The sequence below is a fragment of the Plectropomus leopardus genome, chromosome 13 (genome assembly GCF_026936395.1).
Source record: "Plectropomus leopardus strain MGB_pleo_1.0 chromosome 13, ASM2693639v1, whole genome shotgun sequence".
Lineage (NCBI taxonomy): Eukaryota > Metazoa > Chordata > Actinopteri > Perciformes > Serranidae > Plectropomus > Plectropomus leopardus.
Genome location: NC_142188.1, coordinates 28,100,095 through 28,119,454, shown reverse-complemented (window position 1 = coordinate 28,119,454; position 19,360 = coordinate 28,100,095). Strand labels below are relative to the sequence as shown.

General features: G+C 37.8%; 2 protein-coding genes across 4 annotated transcripts in view; both read left to right on the top strand.

Annotated features, from left to right (window-relative positions):
- Window positions 1-4,673, top strand: part of gabrzb (gamma-aminobutyric acid type A receptor subunit zeta, b) — a 67,852-nt gene extending 63,179 nt beyond the window's left edge. The window contains exons 10-11 of one of the 3 annotated variants that reach the window (XM_088086507.1): window positions 77-487; window positions 956-4,673. In XM_088086507.1, coding sequence (XP_087942633.1) covers window positions 77-439 — 363 coding nt within the window. In that variant the 3' untranslated portion in view covers window positions 440-487; window positions 956-4,673. Of the gene's footprint in view, window positions 1-76 lie in introns of all 3 variants that reach the window. The other 2 variants (XM_088086508.1, XM_042501944.2) reach the window with 2 other exon arrangements.
- Window positions 4,674-6,763: 2,090 nt separating this feature from the next.
- The window catches only part of adgra1b (adhesion G protein-coupled receptor A1b), a 266,720-nt gene continuing 254,123 nt past the window's right edge, over window positions 6,764-19,360 (top strand). The window contains exons 1-2 of the mRNA XM_088086276.1: window positions 6,764-6,988; window positions 7,851-8,036. Coding sequence (XP_087942402.1) covers window positions 8,032-8,036 — 5 coding nt within the window. The 5' untranslated portion in view covers window positions 6,764-6,988; window positions 7,851-8,031. The remainder of the gene's footprint in view (window positions 6,989-7,850; window positions 8,037-19,360) is intronic.

The following is a 19,360-nucleotide window of genomic DNA, read 5'->3' as shown; positions in this document are numbered from 1 at the left end:
GTGCTCTCAAATTAAGGAGTCATGATTTGGTCTCATGTCAGACCTCATTCTTTGTTTGGTTCTCACTTTCCTGCAGTATGGCCACCACATGCACGACCTGGACGATGAGGTGAACGGCATCATCACCACCATCGCTAATCACAACAGGGCCAAGAGACGCAAAGAGGCTGCTGCGACTCCCGCCCCGGCCCCCGCCTCCCTAGAACTCACTGTCAGCCCGTCCAGCCCCTCGGGCAGTGAGCCTAAGCCCGAGGCGTCGCCCCCGGAGCACACCAACTGGTGCCTCACTGCTCTGGCCACCGTCCGCAAAGTGCTCCGCTCCATAAATTGCTGTCACGTGGAGAACCCCCACCACATAGACAACTATTCCAGAGTCACCTTCCCCCTCTCTTTTGTCATGGTCAACCTGCTCTACTGGACATATTATCTGTACTTCTAGCATCCGCCTGAGCGCAGCATGCGTCCCAGAGAGTGTGAGACAGAAAGTGTATGTAGACAAGAAGTGTATTTTACTGTATGTATGTACACTAAGTGTTATTTAGGTGTGTTTCGAGATGAGTGTGTAAAATTTCTGCATTTGGATTCACGAGCGAAGTAGCATACTCACAGGGTCGTCTTTGGGTAAAAGTAATGCTTGTTATTACAGCTCCATTTTTAAAATTGTGTACTCCAACTAAGGGATTGCTTGAAATTTTAAACAGCGGTGAGATTTGAACATTGCTCACAAAGAAAAACTTGGCCAGTTTGCATCTTTTTGGCTGTAGTATATCCATTTTTAGTATATCACCATGCAGGTTGTTACTGCTGGACACTCCAAAGATGGAGCTGTAATTTAAGGCTTTATGGCGGAATATGCCAGTATTGCTGAGGGAGAGCAGCCCATTCCACTTTCATTCCCTGTTGTGATGGATTGATTATTGAACTTTACAACTTCATCTTCCATTTCTGCCTGCAGGTACAACATTTAGAGGGAAACAGCAAAAATAATGGATGGGAGAAGAGAGACGAGGGAGTAAATAACTCAACGAGGAGAGTGTGTTTAAAACGATAAACCAGTCTCCCAAGGACGATCGCCTCCGTTCGCTGTTGAGATCTCTCTTTCTTCTGTGTCCTTCTATGAGTTATTTTGAATTCACTGGGCAGCGCTGACTCTTTCTGCTTGTGTTTATTTTTTCATCGACACTATAAATGTAGTGGCCTTTGATCCCTGCAGTTGTATTCTGGAAATCTGGTCACCATGAACAGTGTTATGGCACTTGTCATCTCACAGGTCTGTTCTGCAGATTCACGAGGAAGGAAATGAAACTACATGATGATGAATAATAAATTACATGGCATAAATATAACACCATTAAATTAATGATCAAATGAGTAGTGGTGAAATATAGATACGTTCTGAAATAATTAAATATTAAACCTCAACTAGTTATTGTAACTTATTTTTGTGAAGGGGACCTACTATGCTTCTCTGTATTTTCTTGTCTTGTGTATAGTGGTAAAATTTCGGGTGTTTGTATCCAGTGTGGCCAAAGTTTCAAATAATGAGGTCAGTATAATCCCTGTTAGAAAAAACCCAAGGTTTCCTACCTTTCTGAACACTGTTTCCAACGTTTTTCCTACTCTGGCTGCAGAATGATGTCATAGTGTGACACATTTCTTTACGTTGTCATCTGCTCCAAGTCTAGTGCATGTAAGTGTTTACACTGCAACATTAAGCTACTTTCTTACATCATGAAAACATGTCAAGCTAGTGGCCAATGTTCTTTTTTTTTCCTGATTTCAGATAATATTCCTGCTGGAACACATCTAGTTGTGAAGATTCAATTTTAGAAGCTTTAATTGGTGGTTGTGATTTTGACTGTGTATTGTCACAGTAGACCGTGCCGCTACACTCCACTACAATCATTCCATGGGTGCAAGTACGCTGCTACATGTAGCTACATGCTAAAGGTCAAGGAAAAATGTCAACTTTTTTGCAAGTGTTGTAAACTTCTCTCTGATTATGGACCATAACCCTGCTGGAACATGTCTACTTTTGTTAAGAACCTTTTTTTTTTTCGTGTGTGTGTGATTTTTTTTGGCTACTTTTTGCCACTATGCTCTGTTACAGTCTGGTGCAAGTACATTGCTACATGTAGCTACATGCTAATATCTGGAAAACATGTTATATATGCATATATACATATACATATACATGTTATGTTACACATATTTTTGCTGCAACTTGTTGGACTGTGTTTAGAAGGTTCTATTTCTTATTCACGATATAAAGTTTTCTCAGTTACAGTTATTCCTCAGCTGCAAGAGCACCGCTATGTGTAGCTACATGGTTAAGTCATGAAAACATGTAATCTTGATGGCAGATGTTCTTAATTTCTCCTAAATTTCATCATATTCCTGCTGGAACAATGGTGTTTAGAAGCTTTTATTGGTTGTTTTTCATAGTAGAAAGTGCTGCTAATTCCCTGGCTACAATGACAGGGAAGACACACACGGAAAAGAAAACCTGGAAATTAAGGGAGCAGACTATGCTGTTCTTGGAGGGAGGCTTAAAGAGACAGGCACTAAACAGAGCATTTTAGAAGTGCTCCGGCACAGACAATGTGAAAAAAATTAAGTGTTTTTTAACCATTCAGGCATGTAAACACAATCTGGTAGTAACCCAAAATACAAGTATAAACTTGAAAAGGAGCATAATAGGTCCCCTTTAATCATTTTTTATTTGCATTATGGGTTAAAAAAAACAACAACATTTTATTGTAGTGGGATGATATTTAGAAATTTATTAAATAATTTCACAATTTATTGGTTCATTTAATAATGTTACTACATTTTACGAAATTGTCTGTCATTATTTATTTATTTAAAAACACTGAACATTTTGTGTCTCTGTCACTGGTGACACTGTGACATGTTCAACACGTAGACAGACAGGTGCCATGTCACAGTGACATATGCAGCACTCTTTATGTGCTGCTGATAGTGTTTCTCTTTGTAATACATAACACAGTAGTCAGACCTAGACGTGTTAGACACTGTAGAGTGATTTGAATATGAATGAAATGGCCAAAATATTTCAACAGGATGTCATCATCTGTGCATTATCCACATGGAAAAGGGCCTGGATATGCTATGCTTGAGGTTTCAGTTCTCTCCTCGTTTTTTTTTGAGGCTGTTGTCTTCTTTCGCCGTGCGACTATCGAGTATTTCAGTTCAGGTGATATGGTACGTTCGCTGCCAGTGATGTGAACCAAAGAGCCAAAGATTCCAATTTTATTTCCTCTTTCTTTCCCTTTAGTTCTTTAACTACGAGAATTTAAGTGCATTTTTCAGATGTTAATATCATGTTTGTTATTGATAGGTTTATACTGAAATAGCATGCAGTCAATGAGCAGATGAACATGACACTTTACATTTCCGATAGAAAACAGGATTCACTTTAACTACAGGGGTGCATGTTTATCTATTGCTGTAGTTAATATTACTGTAACACATGCTCAGTCATTCCATTCCATTTTTAAGCCCTACCATTCGATGTGTATTGAACATAAGCTAAATTGGTAATATCTATTTATTGATTTCATCGCCTTTTAAACTGTTTCCATTAGTATTTTATCTGCATCGTTTCTCATATTTTACTCTATTTTTGAATATGTCATCGACTGACAAACATTTTGATTGCTCTCCTTGCCTGATGATAATAGAAAAGTAGGATTTCTTTTGTTTCTGTTCTTCCTGCATGGTTATCAAGTGCAACTTTTCTTTTTTTCTGCTTTGCTTGATTTTGTTTTATTTTATTATGATGGACAGAAATCATCATAGGACGGTGTTCATGCTCAGCTGAGGCTATTAGAAGGATTAGTTCTTTGATTGCTAATGATGCAACTTTGATTTGGGGTCTCAAAAGTGCACGATGTTTGAACTTGAGTTCTCATTTTCAGTTATTTGAATCTATTTAAAAGAGTGAGTGATCAGTGACAGTGTTCATTTGCCTTTGAGCTGCTCAGTGGAAGCCAGTGAGCACCAACCCATTGAAATGGTTAATATGATGAAACACAGACTGTCAGCTTTTATACAATAATGCACCACGGATGTAGTTTTGATAGTCATCTTCTCAGAGGACAGTACAAGAAATGAATGCCAATATGGAGCCAAAGAACCACAAGAGCAACCACATAGAACGTTTTTTTTTTTCACTCGGCGATGAAGTTGATACTCACACAAAGCTCAAGGGTATCAATCGTCCTATGGCTCCACGGTCGCAACTACATTATCAGTGCTGGTTTGCTCTGGATGAACAGCATTTTGGATGGTTACAGATACCCAAGGACAGTGAGAGTTCATTGCAGAAACAAAGGCATGAAACCGAACATTACGGGCAACAATACTGGAACATTTGTGGGGCAACTTTTCAGCACCAGAAATATGGAAAATGGCTACTGTTGGACTGCCCTCTCTTTCCTGTTGTGGGACGTGTCTAATAATGCCTCAAGGTGACGTTGGCTACCAACCTCACAGATCCTGGGACATCTTCATGTGAAATGTATTTATACACTGTAGTACCATGCTAATATAGGCATCGGTTTGCTTAACCTGTTGTAAATAAATAGTAACACTGTGCATGATTATTTGGTGTATGAATATGAATGATAGCAATAAAGAGGTTTAACGTGTGTATTGGTGACACTTTATATAGTTATTGCATTATTCTTAGATGTGAGGAAAGATGGTGATTGTTCAAACATGTGAAGTAAAAGTGCAGTGGGATAGACCAGCTATATCCTGCAGGAATGCAAATGTGTGTGTTTGTGTGTTGCAGATGTTGAGGCAGCATGTCCCAGTGGGAGTGGAGGAGAAGTGAGTATTAATTCCCTGCAGCTCCATTAGCTCTGAGTCAGCAGAATACAGAATGAGAGGATGCTGTGATATCGTCATACAGTACACACACACACACACACACACACACACAGACAGGATTACTTTTATGGGTGAATTCTGTAAGATGTGTTCCATTGCAGATGTACAAGGCCACTCAGCTCTTTGGCGGCTCCAAGTGGAAGCATCACAATATGTAATTTGAGCAGTCTATAAATTACATTTTTACGTATTAAGATTTAGAAGGACTGATTATTTTTAGTCATTTGTGTTTTTGTTCAGCCTGACTATGCCCAGGCCATGCTATGTGGTTCCATTCATTCATTATGCTGTGCTGTATGGAAGCAAATATGAGACAAAAAATATTTGAATTTTTTATAGCCACTGAATACTAAATATTGAAATTTAAAAACCACTGAATCTAAATATTTTACTTTGAAAACTCATATGTGAATTTATTTGTTCTGAATTTACATTTTTAAAATAAAGAGTGACTGTTTTTGAAGGGCTATTAAAAATCAGATTTTATTTGGTCCTTTTCTTTTTTCAATAGTCATAAATTCACCTCTTTGAAATAAAAATATGAATTTCCTCATGGGAAAAAAACAAGTAAAAAAAAGTATTCAGATTCAGGCCTATCGCGTGCTTTTAGAAATTTTTGATGCAATATTTAAAACAGAATTTAAAATTGAGCAACCTGATTGTTTTTTCTGAATCTCTGTTTGTAAAAATTTTGAAGCTTTTTCAATAAGAAATTTCACACTTTAGTTTCAATGAGGTGAATTCAGTGCAAACATATTCAGATACATGGTTTTCAAATACAATATTTCAATGCATTCAGCGTAAATTTAGTGAAGTTCAATATTAATTATTCAGTGGCTGTTTAATTTAAATACGCAAGTCTCTTATTGCTTCCATATACTGTATTTACCAACACAACAAAGTAATAAGAAAAACTCAAATAGTTTAGTCTTAAACCAAAGTACACTTATTTCTGCAAGCACCAGGTTGGAATAGAATTAGAGTAAACACTACATGCATAGTGCACATTTTAATATGTTACATGTAGGCTTAACAACTGCCACCAGCAATGCAGTGTAATCAGGGGCATTACTAATGAAGCCCAGACGGCCTGACCTCAAGTCAATACCATAGATGCCTCAGAGTTAAAAACATCAGTGGGACTACTGGTGCTGTAATGCCTCTAATGTCTTTATACTTACTCCAGATCCTCAACTCAGCCAATCTCTGTAAATTCAAAAATCCCTTTAAAAAGAGACCATCAGCTTGACACAGCACATATCAAAGCTGCAGATTTTCACCTTCTCAAGTAGGCTATTCTCCACTGCAAATATTTAATGCAGAGCTCTGATAATAAATGTAGTGTCGGATGGTCAGTCAGGCCACTGTATGACCATACCCTCTCCATATATGTAGTACTGTGGCTTTCCATTCACTTTGACATTTTCTCAACTAACACCTGGTGATATCATCATATAGCTTATATAAAATAATAATGATAATAATAATAACACTACTACTACTACTACTACTACTACTAATAACAATAATAATAATAATAATTCTATTTTCTAAAAAAAAACTTTTTTTCTGCCCAAAGCAGAAATGGGGATTAAAAAGTAAATAGATAAATAAATAAATAAAGCCTAACAAGTTAACTACAGTAATGATAATATGTTATTAAATACTTGAAATGTAATAGTTAAAAAAAATAACAGTGTTTAAATATTACTTTAGGCTATATAAAATGTTTGTGTATTATTAATTTTGATTGGCAACCAATTGTTATCGGGTCGTTCTCGTTGTCCAATGAGAGTGTTTATCCCGCCCTCCAGGTAACAGGTTAGATTACGTTGGTGACGTTTAAGAGAAGCAGTTTGGTTGAGTGAAACCTGGCCGCTGAAGTTAGAAGAAACAGCTAAAAACAAGACAAAACTCCCTTAAAGATACTGTTATGTTTTCATATTTCTATTTATGTTTTATGTTGACTATATAAACCACAGTGTTGATTAAAAATAAGAAGAGAAAACGTCGCCTGTATCAGCGCGTGCACAGAGGACCGACGCTTCCTTCAGTGAGAATTTGCCCACAGGTGAGTTGAATCAGCCGCTAGCCGTGATGCTAATTTTCGCCATGTTAAAACTCCATTCACATGTGCTAAAAACATTAGCATGTAACTGTCCGCTAGCTTTAATCCAAATTTGAGCCATTTAAAATCCAATTTGCGGATGCTGTTGGTGATTGGAAAGCATGACAATTAATACTTAAAAAAACCCACTGCCAATAAGTGTGTTCCGTTACGTTGGTTTATTAAAAAGACATTTATTTCGTTTCTATAATAGTTCATTCCTGCTGCCTAACTTGTGGTTAAGGTGCATTTTGCTATTGCATTTTTCCATTAAGCCTGCTCGGGATGCACACTATTGGATCTTTTTTTGGCATTATCCAATATGCTGATATATAACAACTCATTTGACGGATAACCTATGCTTATGTCGAATTTAGGGCGGATGTTTTGTATATGTTCACAATAAAATAAATAAATAAATAAATAAAAAATAGTTAATATAATATAATAAAGTTTTTCCTATTGGCATGCAATCAGCATGTTGGCACATGCCGATATTTCATTTTAATGCCAATATCAGCAGATACTGATGATGATGATGATACCAATGCATTTTAGAGGGAACTGAATATTTTAAAGATTCACTGAATTTACTAAATGAATGCTGTTTGAGTCTTATTTTATGCACTTTAACTGCAGCATTTACTACAAGTGCAGCTCTCTTAATTAGTTATTTTGTTTTAGATATGCGTGAAATTGTAATTTTTTAAACTGAGTTGAACTATTAATGCATAAATTGGAGCGTTGAGTTGATGTCATCAGCTGTAATCTGTGATCAGTAAAGCTCAGAATTACCATATTGGTAACAATCTGACCTCATTTATAGGTCAGGATTTTTATTGAGTCCCTCTAAGAAGAGCCAAGATTTTGGAGGAAATCTCAGAGCTATCAGAGGAGATTCCACACATATGGAGACGATTCCAGAGAGAAGCATTTTTTAGCACCGGATGGCAGCTGCAGAGCCTGTTACCCCAGCGAGGGGGCTGTGAACTGAACACGTACGTCAAATGAGGTAGGATTGAACTGTACACACACAAACAGCTCTGAGGAAAGGGAAAAAACATACCTTCCTGTGTACCAGTCTCACACTTGAGTAGAGTTGAAAACTGTGATACTTAAAGAGATATTGACCTACATAACTTGTTTTTTTATTCATTGTTTTTTTTTATGTGTGCACAGTTTATTTTTAGTTTGTTATTTTCTGAGTGAATATGTGAATACAACTGCAGTGTAATTTGAACTTGGAGAGCCCAATTATTTATCACCTTTTCTAAGCATTCAGTATATGCAGCCAAAAATCTATGTATGATTCCTCTGTTTCTGTTCTCTGTGGTCATCCATCCTCTTTCTGAGTCTGGTCAATCTGTACACATGCTTTTAACATCCTCTTTCCCATACTGTACTTAGTGGTAACACATACTGGTTGCAAATGCACCCCAACATTTCATCATGTGACAACTCTTGAGGCCACTATTGGGCCAGAGCTCCAAAATGTGTCATACAAGGAGAGAGACAGGAAAATGCCAAACAGCTGTTGTGTAGCAGGTAAAACAAGGCTTTCAAAGTGAGATAAGTGAATATTTACTGTCCACTTTGGGAAATCTCTAAATGATGCTAGTGACAGTTCCAATAAATAGCTATCTAGTTGGAGTTAAAGGCTTCTGCAGTGCAGTCAGACTAGTGATTAACCAGGCTGGTTAATTAAAGACAACACCTCACCTGTCTGGATAAGTGATATCTGGATACTGTGTTGGGTCATTGATCCACGTTTGATGTAAGTGAATGCTCTGAACTGGTGCTACGGGATCTTTGTGCAGCTTTTGATACTGCTGATAATAACACTCTGACTGAAAGGCTTATGCAGAGGGTATGTGTCTAAGAGCGCCCTGGACTGGTTCTCCTCTAGCCTCTAAGAGGAGGAGTTTTTCTACGTCACTTGGTCCCTACTTGTCTGAATCTGCTGTTTGTCTCTGTTGTGTGCCTCAGGGTGCTGTCTTGCGTCCTCTATTATTTGCTTTGTATATGCTTCCCCTTTTTCCCATAATTGCCCAACTGCCGTTAAGGACTACATGGCTAACAGCGTTTTATTGCCAAATGCAGATAAGACTGAGGACCATATCATTGCTTCAGAAAGCATGAAGCTAAGGTTGCTCAGTTCCCTTCCCTCAGCTGTACAGTCTAAACTGAGAAATCTCTGCGTTATATTTGATATTTATTTTGATCAACATATTTAATTGCTGATCTGAAGGCAACTTGTGTCTTCCATTTAAGAAACATCGCCAAACTCAGGTCTGCTGTATCACAACCTGAACCAGAGATGATCAAGCTTTGATATCATGCCCTTTTAACCCCTTAATCCCTTTTAACGTGCAGTGGCAAGTTGTCCCTTGACTGTCTACAAATGATCCAAAACGCTGCTGCAGACTTTTCTGACAGCATGGGACATTTGAATTTGAATTTCAGCCTATAGATTCATAAATCTATTTTCAATAATAGATGTTTTCAGTGTGAACTGGAGGCATTTCGGTGCAATCTGGAATACAAGTTATTGTGGCAGAGAGAGGAAGAGGCAGGCATACAAGTTCAGATAGCCAGAATTCTCATGGCCATGGTAACAAAAAAATTAAACAACAAAATAAACACATTTCCACTATAAATTTATTCAGAAAAGGCAGAATTGTTGCATAAAATTAATCAAAATGCAGGCAAAGTGTTTGACATTCAATATTTTCTGGTGTAGGACCCCCCTTATATGTTTCCCGCAATCTTGAAATGAAATGTGATCCCTTGCAAAAGATAATCACAGTTATTATAAATGAACATGAATATTACAGGTAGAATTGCTATTCGGGTATTTTGGAAGGTGCAGTGATCCCTGCAGTGAGGAAATTGTCATGAATATCAAACAAAATGAGCAGAGGCTGTGGAAAATGCCACATGATTGGGGAAAAAAGCAGTTGAAATTACAAATGTTTTATACATTTTGTTTGCATGTTTTGTAGTAATTGTTGAGTTGAATGTGAAATCTCATGACCAATTAAACCCCCAACCTAATGCACCAGTCTGATGTTTATAAAATAGCTTGGTTAAAGTTTCAGTTTTCAAAATGAATTATTGTCATAATATAAAATAAAATGGTCATCAAATAATGCTATCATGTAAAAGAAACTCTCACCCAGAGTCTGCAGATGTCATTTCCTCAAGATTATGCAAAAAGAAACTAGAGCAAAATGCACCATTTAAAAAAAAAAAAAAAAAAAAGAAAGAAAAATCATTCATTTGATCCCAAATTAGCTTATATATAAAGAATGGGACAACAACAGTAGTGCTGAAAATGTAATCATTACAAACAGTCATCTCATAATTGTGTTTTATTGACATTTTAAAAATATTGCGTAAGTTTTGCACAAATCTGTAATGGACACCTGCTTTTTGTTGGATCCTTGTTTTGGTCGTGTGTTGTTGTGTTTGCTGTGTCTCCGCTCGGCCCTAGAATAAAGATTTGTTTTAGATGTCTGCATTCTCCTGCATGAGGGTCCTTCTGCTCATCATGACGTGAGGCAGTGATTTTGTACTCTAACAAACACTGATTTTTAATCACCTTAAACAGTGCAAGCTATTGGCATTCCTGCAGTGCTGGTGGCCACAGCCTCAGAACCTGCCCCCTGTCGCCTGCCCTCCTTCTGGAAAGTGCACCGATTTGTGACATCATATGCAAAAAAGCTACAAACGTGTGTTAATACTATCTATAGACTGAGTGTTTTTCGAGTATAGACGGACATCATTTTGTGATCAAACATAAATTTTTGCGCAAGGAAACATCTCTAAGCCCAGGCAATTATAAATGGACTTCAGTGTCAGGTATGTAAAAATAGTACCTTAAGAGAACATAAGAGAACTTAAGAGAACATTTCTAAAGAAGAGACTTCAAAAGTCCCCATCAAATGACCACTGCACTCTGGAGTGACTGGGACTGCAGACACACTGCTTCTCAACATCTGCTGTTATCTTCTTTAACAGTCAGAGCGTATCTGTATCGAGGCTGCATGGCACATTCAGATATCAGTTACATCAGTGTAAAAACTGATAAGAGTCATATTGTGCAGCCTGTGACTCTCCCCGCAGAGGCTGAATGTGGTTTGAAGGAGCATGGCAGAGAAAGTTATCTCAACATCAAAACAGATCTCAGGGAGGCAGATTCAGCATGAGTGAGAGCGATACAGCTTTGGTCTCATCACAAGAGTCACGCAGACGTGAATGAAATAATGTGTGCAATCATTTCTCCTCACAGTCCGCGGAACATCAATACAGGTCCAATCAAACGGACAGTGGCAGAAGGTAGAGGCCACGAATAATTACGATATTACTGAGGAGATAAATGTCTACAGTCATTGAGAGTATTGACACAGAATTGATGAGACCTCTAGAAAGCATGCATGAAATTGATCGCTGTGTAAGCGTGAGTGTGCGTGTTTGTGGATGATGGATTTTGGGAAGATGTCAATGTAGCCCTCCATAAGTATACTTGTATGCAGTTGTGGTGTGAATGTTACTCAAGCTCTCGCACTACAAAATTGTAATGCGTTTTTTAATGCTACTTCATACTTTACTGCGCTAAAGATGGGGACGCATACCATTCACTTTACTGCAATATATATATTTTTTAATTTTAGTTACTGTGCATATTTATATTTTTTTTATAAAAAATATAAATTAACTTATAAATGATGACATGCTGTTATAGGTTAATCTAACCAGCACTATATACAACTATTAAATGTATCCCCACCTTTATGGAGCAACAACAGTGACAATACTTTTTGGCATTTTAAGCAAAATTTGGCATTCAAAACACAAGCACTGAAAAAAATCCACTGAAAAATAAGACAGGCATCAAAACTATTTTATTTCATTTTGATATTTTATGACTTGAAATGCTCAGTGTCAGTTTTGAATAATTTTTCACAAAATTTGCATTTCAATGTCTTTCTCAGTTTCAATTTAATCACTGTTTTGGTATAAAAAAGACACTTAAAAAAATGAAGAAGAATATGAATGAAGAATAAATTCACTAAAAAACATTAAGCGATGCAAAATATATTCAATAATTATCTTTTTTTTCCAGTGCTAATATTTCCTTTTTCAATGTCCAACTGAACAAAAATGAAAAAAACATTTTTATTTTTGCTGCTATTTTTCAACAATAATATTATGTTAAAGATATATGGCTTCTTTAATGTCCTTAATAGAGATATTATTCTTAAATGTTGTTCACAAATTTGTAAAAAGAAAATCGATGTTGGTAGGCATTTCTCTTCCACATGACAGGTGGAGCTGATAACAGCATCATGCGCCTTGGATTGGTCATAATTAAAGGCCACTCTAATGTGTGCAGTTCGATCACAGTGCCAAAGATGTTACAAATTTTTTAGGGAGCGTGCCTCTGGCATGCAGACTGCAGGAATGTCCACGAGAGCTTTCGGTGTCTGTGAGTTCGGCAGTACATCCAACCATGACAAACTGCTGTCAGGTCAAGACTTGGTGAGCATGTGATTTGAGCATAAGAACTTCCCAGAGACAGTTTCTGAAGGCTGGTGCAGAAATTCTTCAGGCGTACAAACAAGTTATTGCATCAGCTGTTAAGGTGACTGCTCTCACATGATCTTGCAGGTGAAGATGCTGGATGTGGAGATCCTGAGCAGGTTTGGATACATGTGGCTTGCTGTTGGATGTACTGCCAAATTAACATAAACAACATTACAGATTGCTGATGATGTGACGCAAAGACTGTGCTCATGGACAACAGCTCTGGTTGACATATTTGCATATTTCTTTAAAAGAATATATTATTTTTCAATTTAAAACTTTTTTACTTTTACACAAAAAAGAATTTGAATGCAGGAATTTTGCTTGTATTTCCACACTCTACTACTAATTGTACTTAGATATTATTCCATCACTGCCTGTTTGCTTGTCTCGAGGGCTGGTGACATTACAGACTTGTTTTGTTTGTGCCCACAGCTCTGCACATCAAACCCATTATTAAGCTCCACATGGCTGTTTTTAGTGTTTGAGAGTAAAAGGTGTGACGTGTCCACAGCCTGTTAATTCTGTAAACGGTCACACTGTTAATTTAAATCAGTAAACCATTTAACCTTGTAATACCATAACATGTTCTCCTGACACAGCCAGCAGAGCAAACTGCGCTGCTCTGAGTGACCACACGATGGCAGTGTGGAATCACATTTCACCATCAAATCCACCGCAGTGCACAGGAGCTGCACCGTGCAACAAAGCATGAAAGCAATGAGATGCACTCACATGTTGATGCACTGAGGAAGTATAAGCTTTTATCAGAATTTATTGGCAATCCTCTTTCAATATTTTAAGCGGATTACATGTGTGAGACTTGTGTGTGTTTCTTGTTAGGCTGTTGTTTAATTGTCAGTGTTGCCGTCCTGAGGGAGCTGCAGGTTCCACACACAGGGGGAAACATGCAGAAACATGATGCTTATTAAAGAGACTTTCAGCTTGGGTGATGGATGATTGTTTAAGCTGATTGTTATGTTCCAGTGTGGACAAGCAACCTAATAAATTGATTAGACTAAAAGACGAATCAATCGATTGATTGGTTGATTGATTTCTCTGATGTTTCCTGACAATCCCCTACAAATAATAGAACTGTGATGTAAAAGAAGATTTTTTTTTTTTTAAATTGCACTTCTGCCGCTTTAAAAGCAATAGTTGATGTTTCATTCATTGTACATTTGTGAATTTGTGATCTTATTGACAGTGGAGACTTATCTCTAGTAAAATATTATAATTTAAGCATTTTATTTGGTGTGAGTGCACTCTTATGTGCATTTTCTTTTCACACCTTTGACTTCAAATCCTTTATTCCATATGCACTGTTCATTAACAAATGCATGAGTGATTTGAAGGTGGTTTTCTGCTTTCAGAAAATGTGCACTGCATGTATTTTTTAATGGGACATTGTTGAACAACATGATATATTAAATATATTTTTCCTGAGACTGTGTTCTGAAGTTTCAGTGCAAGCAATAAACAATGAGTATGTGAAATCATCATCAGTTCTAAGATAAGCAGAACTTTTCTTCTGTTTTTCCTGCAAATAAGGCCCAACGTCTGCCCAGTCTTTAGAAGAGAATGTAGGCGTTGTACATTTCTGCTGACCACAGATATGTTAGTTTGCATGCTTCACTTATATCATAACGTTTAAAAAGTGCCGTAGTATACAGGCTGACTTTGTAATCAGGAGGTGGAGGAGATGCTGGATGGAGTGACACAGAGGTGAGATGCCCGCCAGCCTGCAGATCACTGTTTGGTCCCAACAGGGAACAAAACCTTTGGAGGTTTAGGAGGTCATTTCTGTGATTCCAGCAACTTTTTATGTATCAGATGTGACGAGTGGCTGTGCTTCTGGCAGCTTTTTAGTCATCAAATTTGGCTGTTTTGTAGCAACCTGTTGCTTTTAATGTGGCTGCTTTTTAGGCTCCAAATGTATGTTTTGTAGCAACCAGTCGCTGTGCTTCTGGTGGCTTTTTTGGGCACTAAAATGGCAGAATGGCAAAATCGAGTGTTGGAGATATCAGCTATAGAGATGTCTGCCTTCTCTCCAGTATGATGGAACTACACTCTGCTTGTGACACTCAAAGAGCCAAAAAAAATACATTTGAAAAACTCAACAGCAATGTCTCTTTTCAGAAATCATGACCCGGTTGCTCAAGCTGAATCCACAGATCTTGCAGTGGCCAGTTGCTGTGCCTTGGCGGCTATTTAAGCACCAAACGTGGGTGTTTTGTAGCAAGCCATCGCTTTGCTTCTGCAGATTTGTAGGTACCAAATGTGGGTGACTTATAGTGTCACATTGCTGTGCTTCCATTGGATTTTTAGGCACCAAATGTAGATGTTTTGTAGCGACCCGTTGCTGTGATTCTGCTGGGTTTTTATGCACCAAATGTGGGTGTTTTGACCTTCTGCTGTGCTTCTGGCAGCTTTTTAGGCACCAAATGTGGGTGTCTTGAAGTGACCAGTGGCTGTGCTTTCAGCAGCTTTTTAGGCCAAACATGGGTGTTTTGTAGCAATCCATGGCTGTGCTTTTTAGGCATGTACATCTGTTTTTAACAGATATTTCAGCTTTTCCTGCAGGGATTGTACCCCCAAATCTGGTAAATCAAGCCCAAACATGCTTTTTTTTCCTACCCTTGGTTTGCAGAAAGGTACAAAATTGTTTCTGGCGATTGGGTTGTCAACACACAATCAACCAGAAGCAAACACTTGAAGCACACAGTTTCACAGCAACCCTTTAAATGTACACTGCTGATAAAAACTGAGCTGTTACATGACTAGTGCAGACAACCGAAATTGTTAAAATAGACACATCAAAAATGCTTTCTTTGTAGACACTCAGCCAGTGCAAAAATTGTGAATAAGTGAGTGTTGTAAGTATTCTCAAAATCATGCCATTCAGAAGTTAAGGCATTGGCATTATGAAAAGTTTTTAAACTGTAGCATAAGCTTTAATTTGTCATATTGCATTTGAAATGACATAGAATCAAATGAATTTAGACCAAATTGATGGAAATGTGCTGACAAATAAGAGTTACAAAGGGAATATCTAAGAAAACAAGCAGCAGTATGTCAAAAAAACATGTGGTACTCAGTTAAATTATTCACATATAGATTAAACTGTAAAAGAGAAAAACTGTAAAGAAGTCAAGAAAAAAAGCTGATCTGGTACAAGGGGCTCCAACCTTCTCACAGCTACAGCACTAAATGTAGTGTTACCCACTTCTTATAGCCCATACCCTGTCAATCAGATTTCAATGTAATTTGCAAATTCAGACCACTGGGACCATAATCCTGTAAATTGAATTTCAATCAAACCTTTTAATCACTAGGCGTTTAGCTCACTATGTTTAACACACACCCAAGTTTTTCATAGCAGTGTTACTTGTAGGTCTGATGATGCCCACGGGTTATTTGAAGGGCTTTCAAAAGCTCCCTACAAATTTGGATGTAAATTATACATTATTTATTGAGTTGAGGTTGATGGAGATAAATGTTCCAGTTTGGTAAGAAGGGCCAAAAAGAAATTTTAGGAGCCTATTTTGTAATTATCTGCTGTACTATGAAATGAAAGGATCTTTATCCAAACCTCACTGTGTGCCAAATCTTTACCATATATATATGTATCACCCCAGCTTTACAATTTAAAGAAATTTCTCACTTGTGGTATTCAAATGGATCTGATAAGGACAAACAGTTGAGGCGCATGTGGTGCTGTGTCACACTGCAGAACATGCGCTGCATCCTGCAGACATTCTGACGCGTCATAGTAGGAAAAGCACAGGTGTTACTAATCACATTAAGGATGGCTCCTTTCTATTCAGCTGTGCCAGTAAGCCAACACAGTGTGACAGTGAGCCAGCATGCACAACACCAGGAGTGTGAGACATAAGAGGCTAAATGTACTGCAATTTAGCCATCATTCATTTCATTATTAACAATTAATAATCATTATAAATTGTTTCTCCTACTCCAGATTTTCAATGTATCTTTTGTGCAGAAAAAACAAGCACCGTTAAATGGCCAGAACACCCCCAAATCAAAAGCACAAATTTCCCTCTTACCAGTAGTGCTATTTATCAGTCTAGATTGTTTTGGTGCGAGCTGTCGAGTGTTGGAGATATCAGCTTTAGAGATGTCTGCCTTCTCTCCAGTATAATGGAACTACACTCTGCTTGTGACACTCAAAGAGCCAAAAAAAATACATTTGAAAAACTCAACAGCAATGTCTCTTTTCAGAAATCATGACCCGGTTGCTCAAGATAAATCCACAGACCTTGTTGTGAACAGTTTGATGTCGGAACAATTTTCCTTTTAGTGAACTTCAGCCGCCAACTGCATCAACACTCAGAAGGAAACATGCATCTTCTGCTTGCTCACCTGGAACAACATGTTCTAATCCCAAGTTGTCACATATTGCCACTTTGCAGACTTCCATATCTACATGTTACATTCTAGGTATCCTCCTGTGTCTGCTGTTGATTTTCGAGGACTCCGCTATGGTGATGTGAACAAAAGCACATGGTGGGATTGGGATGCTGCGCTTTGTTATGTTTAGGGAACAAAAGCACATTGCATCCAATGCAGTGACGTCAACAAAAGCACATGCTTACGATCAGGCAGCACGATTGGTTAGGTTTAGGCAAAAGAGGCACATGGTAAGGTGTCAAAAAAACCCCAAAAACATCACTTTCAGATGTTAAGGGGACACTGGACACCTGGGTTAAAGTCCGGGGTTTATTTGATCCACCCAGCGCCCCTCCCACTCACCCTATGGGACCCATCTGCTCCTTTCATTGCATCATCACCGGTACCATTCAACCTGAAACCATCCAGAGGCGTATCATGCAGATGCAACAAATTCTGTCTGCTGGTGTTCTCAACTAACGTTGTCCATCTGCATATCAGGATTATAATATTATAACACCACAAATAGTTCTGTCCAGCCGCGTTCTCAGTTGACACCGCGCGTCATAAAGTCGCGAAAGGTGACTTTTGGCATTGAGATCTTTTGCAGAAATCAGTGCAAAAGCAACAGTATCTTCCAGCTCAGCCCAGGAGGACGCCATAAATGTTTACATCTCACACTGTCACAAGCCTCTCATCCATTAGTAGATCCACAATTCTGTCCTCATGGCAATATGATACAGACGTCTTTATGGCCAGTATCTCCAACACTCGTCAACTTACATCAAAAAAAATCTGGACTGACAAATAGCACTACAGGTCAGAGGAAAAATACGTACTTTGGATTTTGGGGTGAACAGTCAGGTAGCATGTTAATGATATTGCTTCTATTATTTAACACCAGCATTTTATTCCAAATCATTAGTTGAAGGTTAAAATAAAACTCCATTGTCACATAAAGGTTCAGCTGCAGACCTTGCATGTGGGGACCTCAGGCCTGTGAGCCAATGAGGAGAGAATAAGGTCCCAAAATGTGAAATGCACCACTTTCTTTTCTGCTACAGAAGTATAGATGCAAATAAGCTTCTTTTACATGGATTGAATTCTTTTACACTCTCAGTAAGTGGTAGACAGAGAATCAGTTGTAAGTATAAAAAAAAATAAAGAAAGCTGCACAGAGGGTGAAATGTTCAGGTTTTATTTGGGCAAACAAAACTTATAGACCTTTGTAACTAACCTGAGCATTTTTAATATTAGCAAAGAGCGGGAAGAAAAATACAGGGGCCAACCTAATGGTGATATTAAACACTAGTAAGCTAATATGCTGTTCAAAATGAGCTTGTTGTACATGGCCCTACGCTCACTTTATCCCCAAGGAGTACATGTGCTCTTAAATGAAATAATTTAGGCGCACACAAAGACATTTAGAAGCACAGTGAAAAATGTTCAAGAAAAAGATTGTAGTACATACTAACATTTTCTCATGCATATTTATACTTCTTGTGTGCTTTTTATCCTTGTGTTCAATTATGATGTGAAAAACCAGTGTTCGACTGCTGAAGTGGAAGACTCACCAGGCATTGGCCTTAAAATATTGACATGGCTTTTTTTAAAACTTAAAAACTGAATTTTTGAAATTTTGACACATTGAAAACTGGGTTTGGAACAGAACTTTTTTGAAACATTGAAATTGTTTTTTAAATACTGACACTGATTTGACATCTGTTCTGTGGTACTGTTTTATTTTCCTTCACTCAGCATGTGTGTGTTTGTTTCAGAATAGATTTTTTTTAAGATTATTTTTTGGCATTTTTGCCTTTATTAGATAGGACAGGAGATTGCTAGTGTGAAAGGGGAGAGGGGATGACATGCACCAAAGGGCCGCAAGCTAGAATCGAACCTGCGGTGGCTGCGGCAAGGACACTGCCTTCATATATGGGGTGCCCGCTTTATCCACTGAGCCACACAACGCCCCGTTTCAAAATAAATATAATAATAATAATAATGATAATAATAATAACGGTCTTTATTTTTTTGTACTTATATTAACTTAATGCTATCATACCAATACATTTTTTAATATTCACCTTTTTCTTTCTTGAAACCAGCTGTGTTATCACAAAAAATTGTGGGACTTCAACGATTAGCGGCATGGGGAAGAAAATTACTGCACAGGTTGTCATCTTTACCTGCACACTGTGCTCGTGGGTAATTTTCTGGTTTGCTAGAGCACTGCTGTATATAATGATTTTATGTTTGTCAATCAAGTCAAAGAGCTTTTGTATCTTTATCAGGAACGAGTTAAAGGATAGTGGAAAAAAAATATATATATATAGTTTT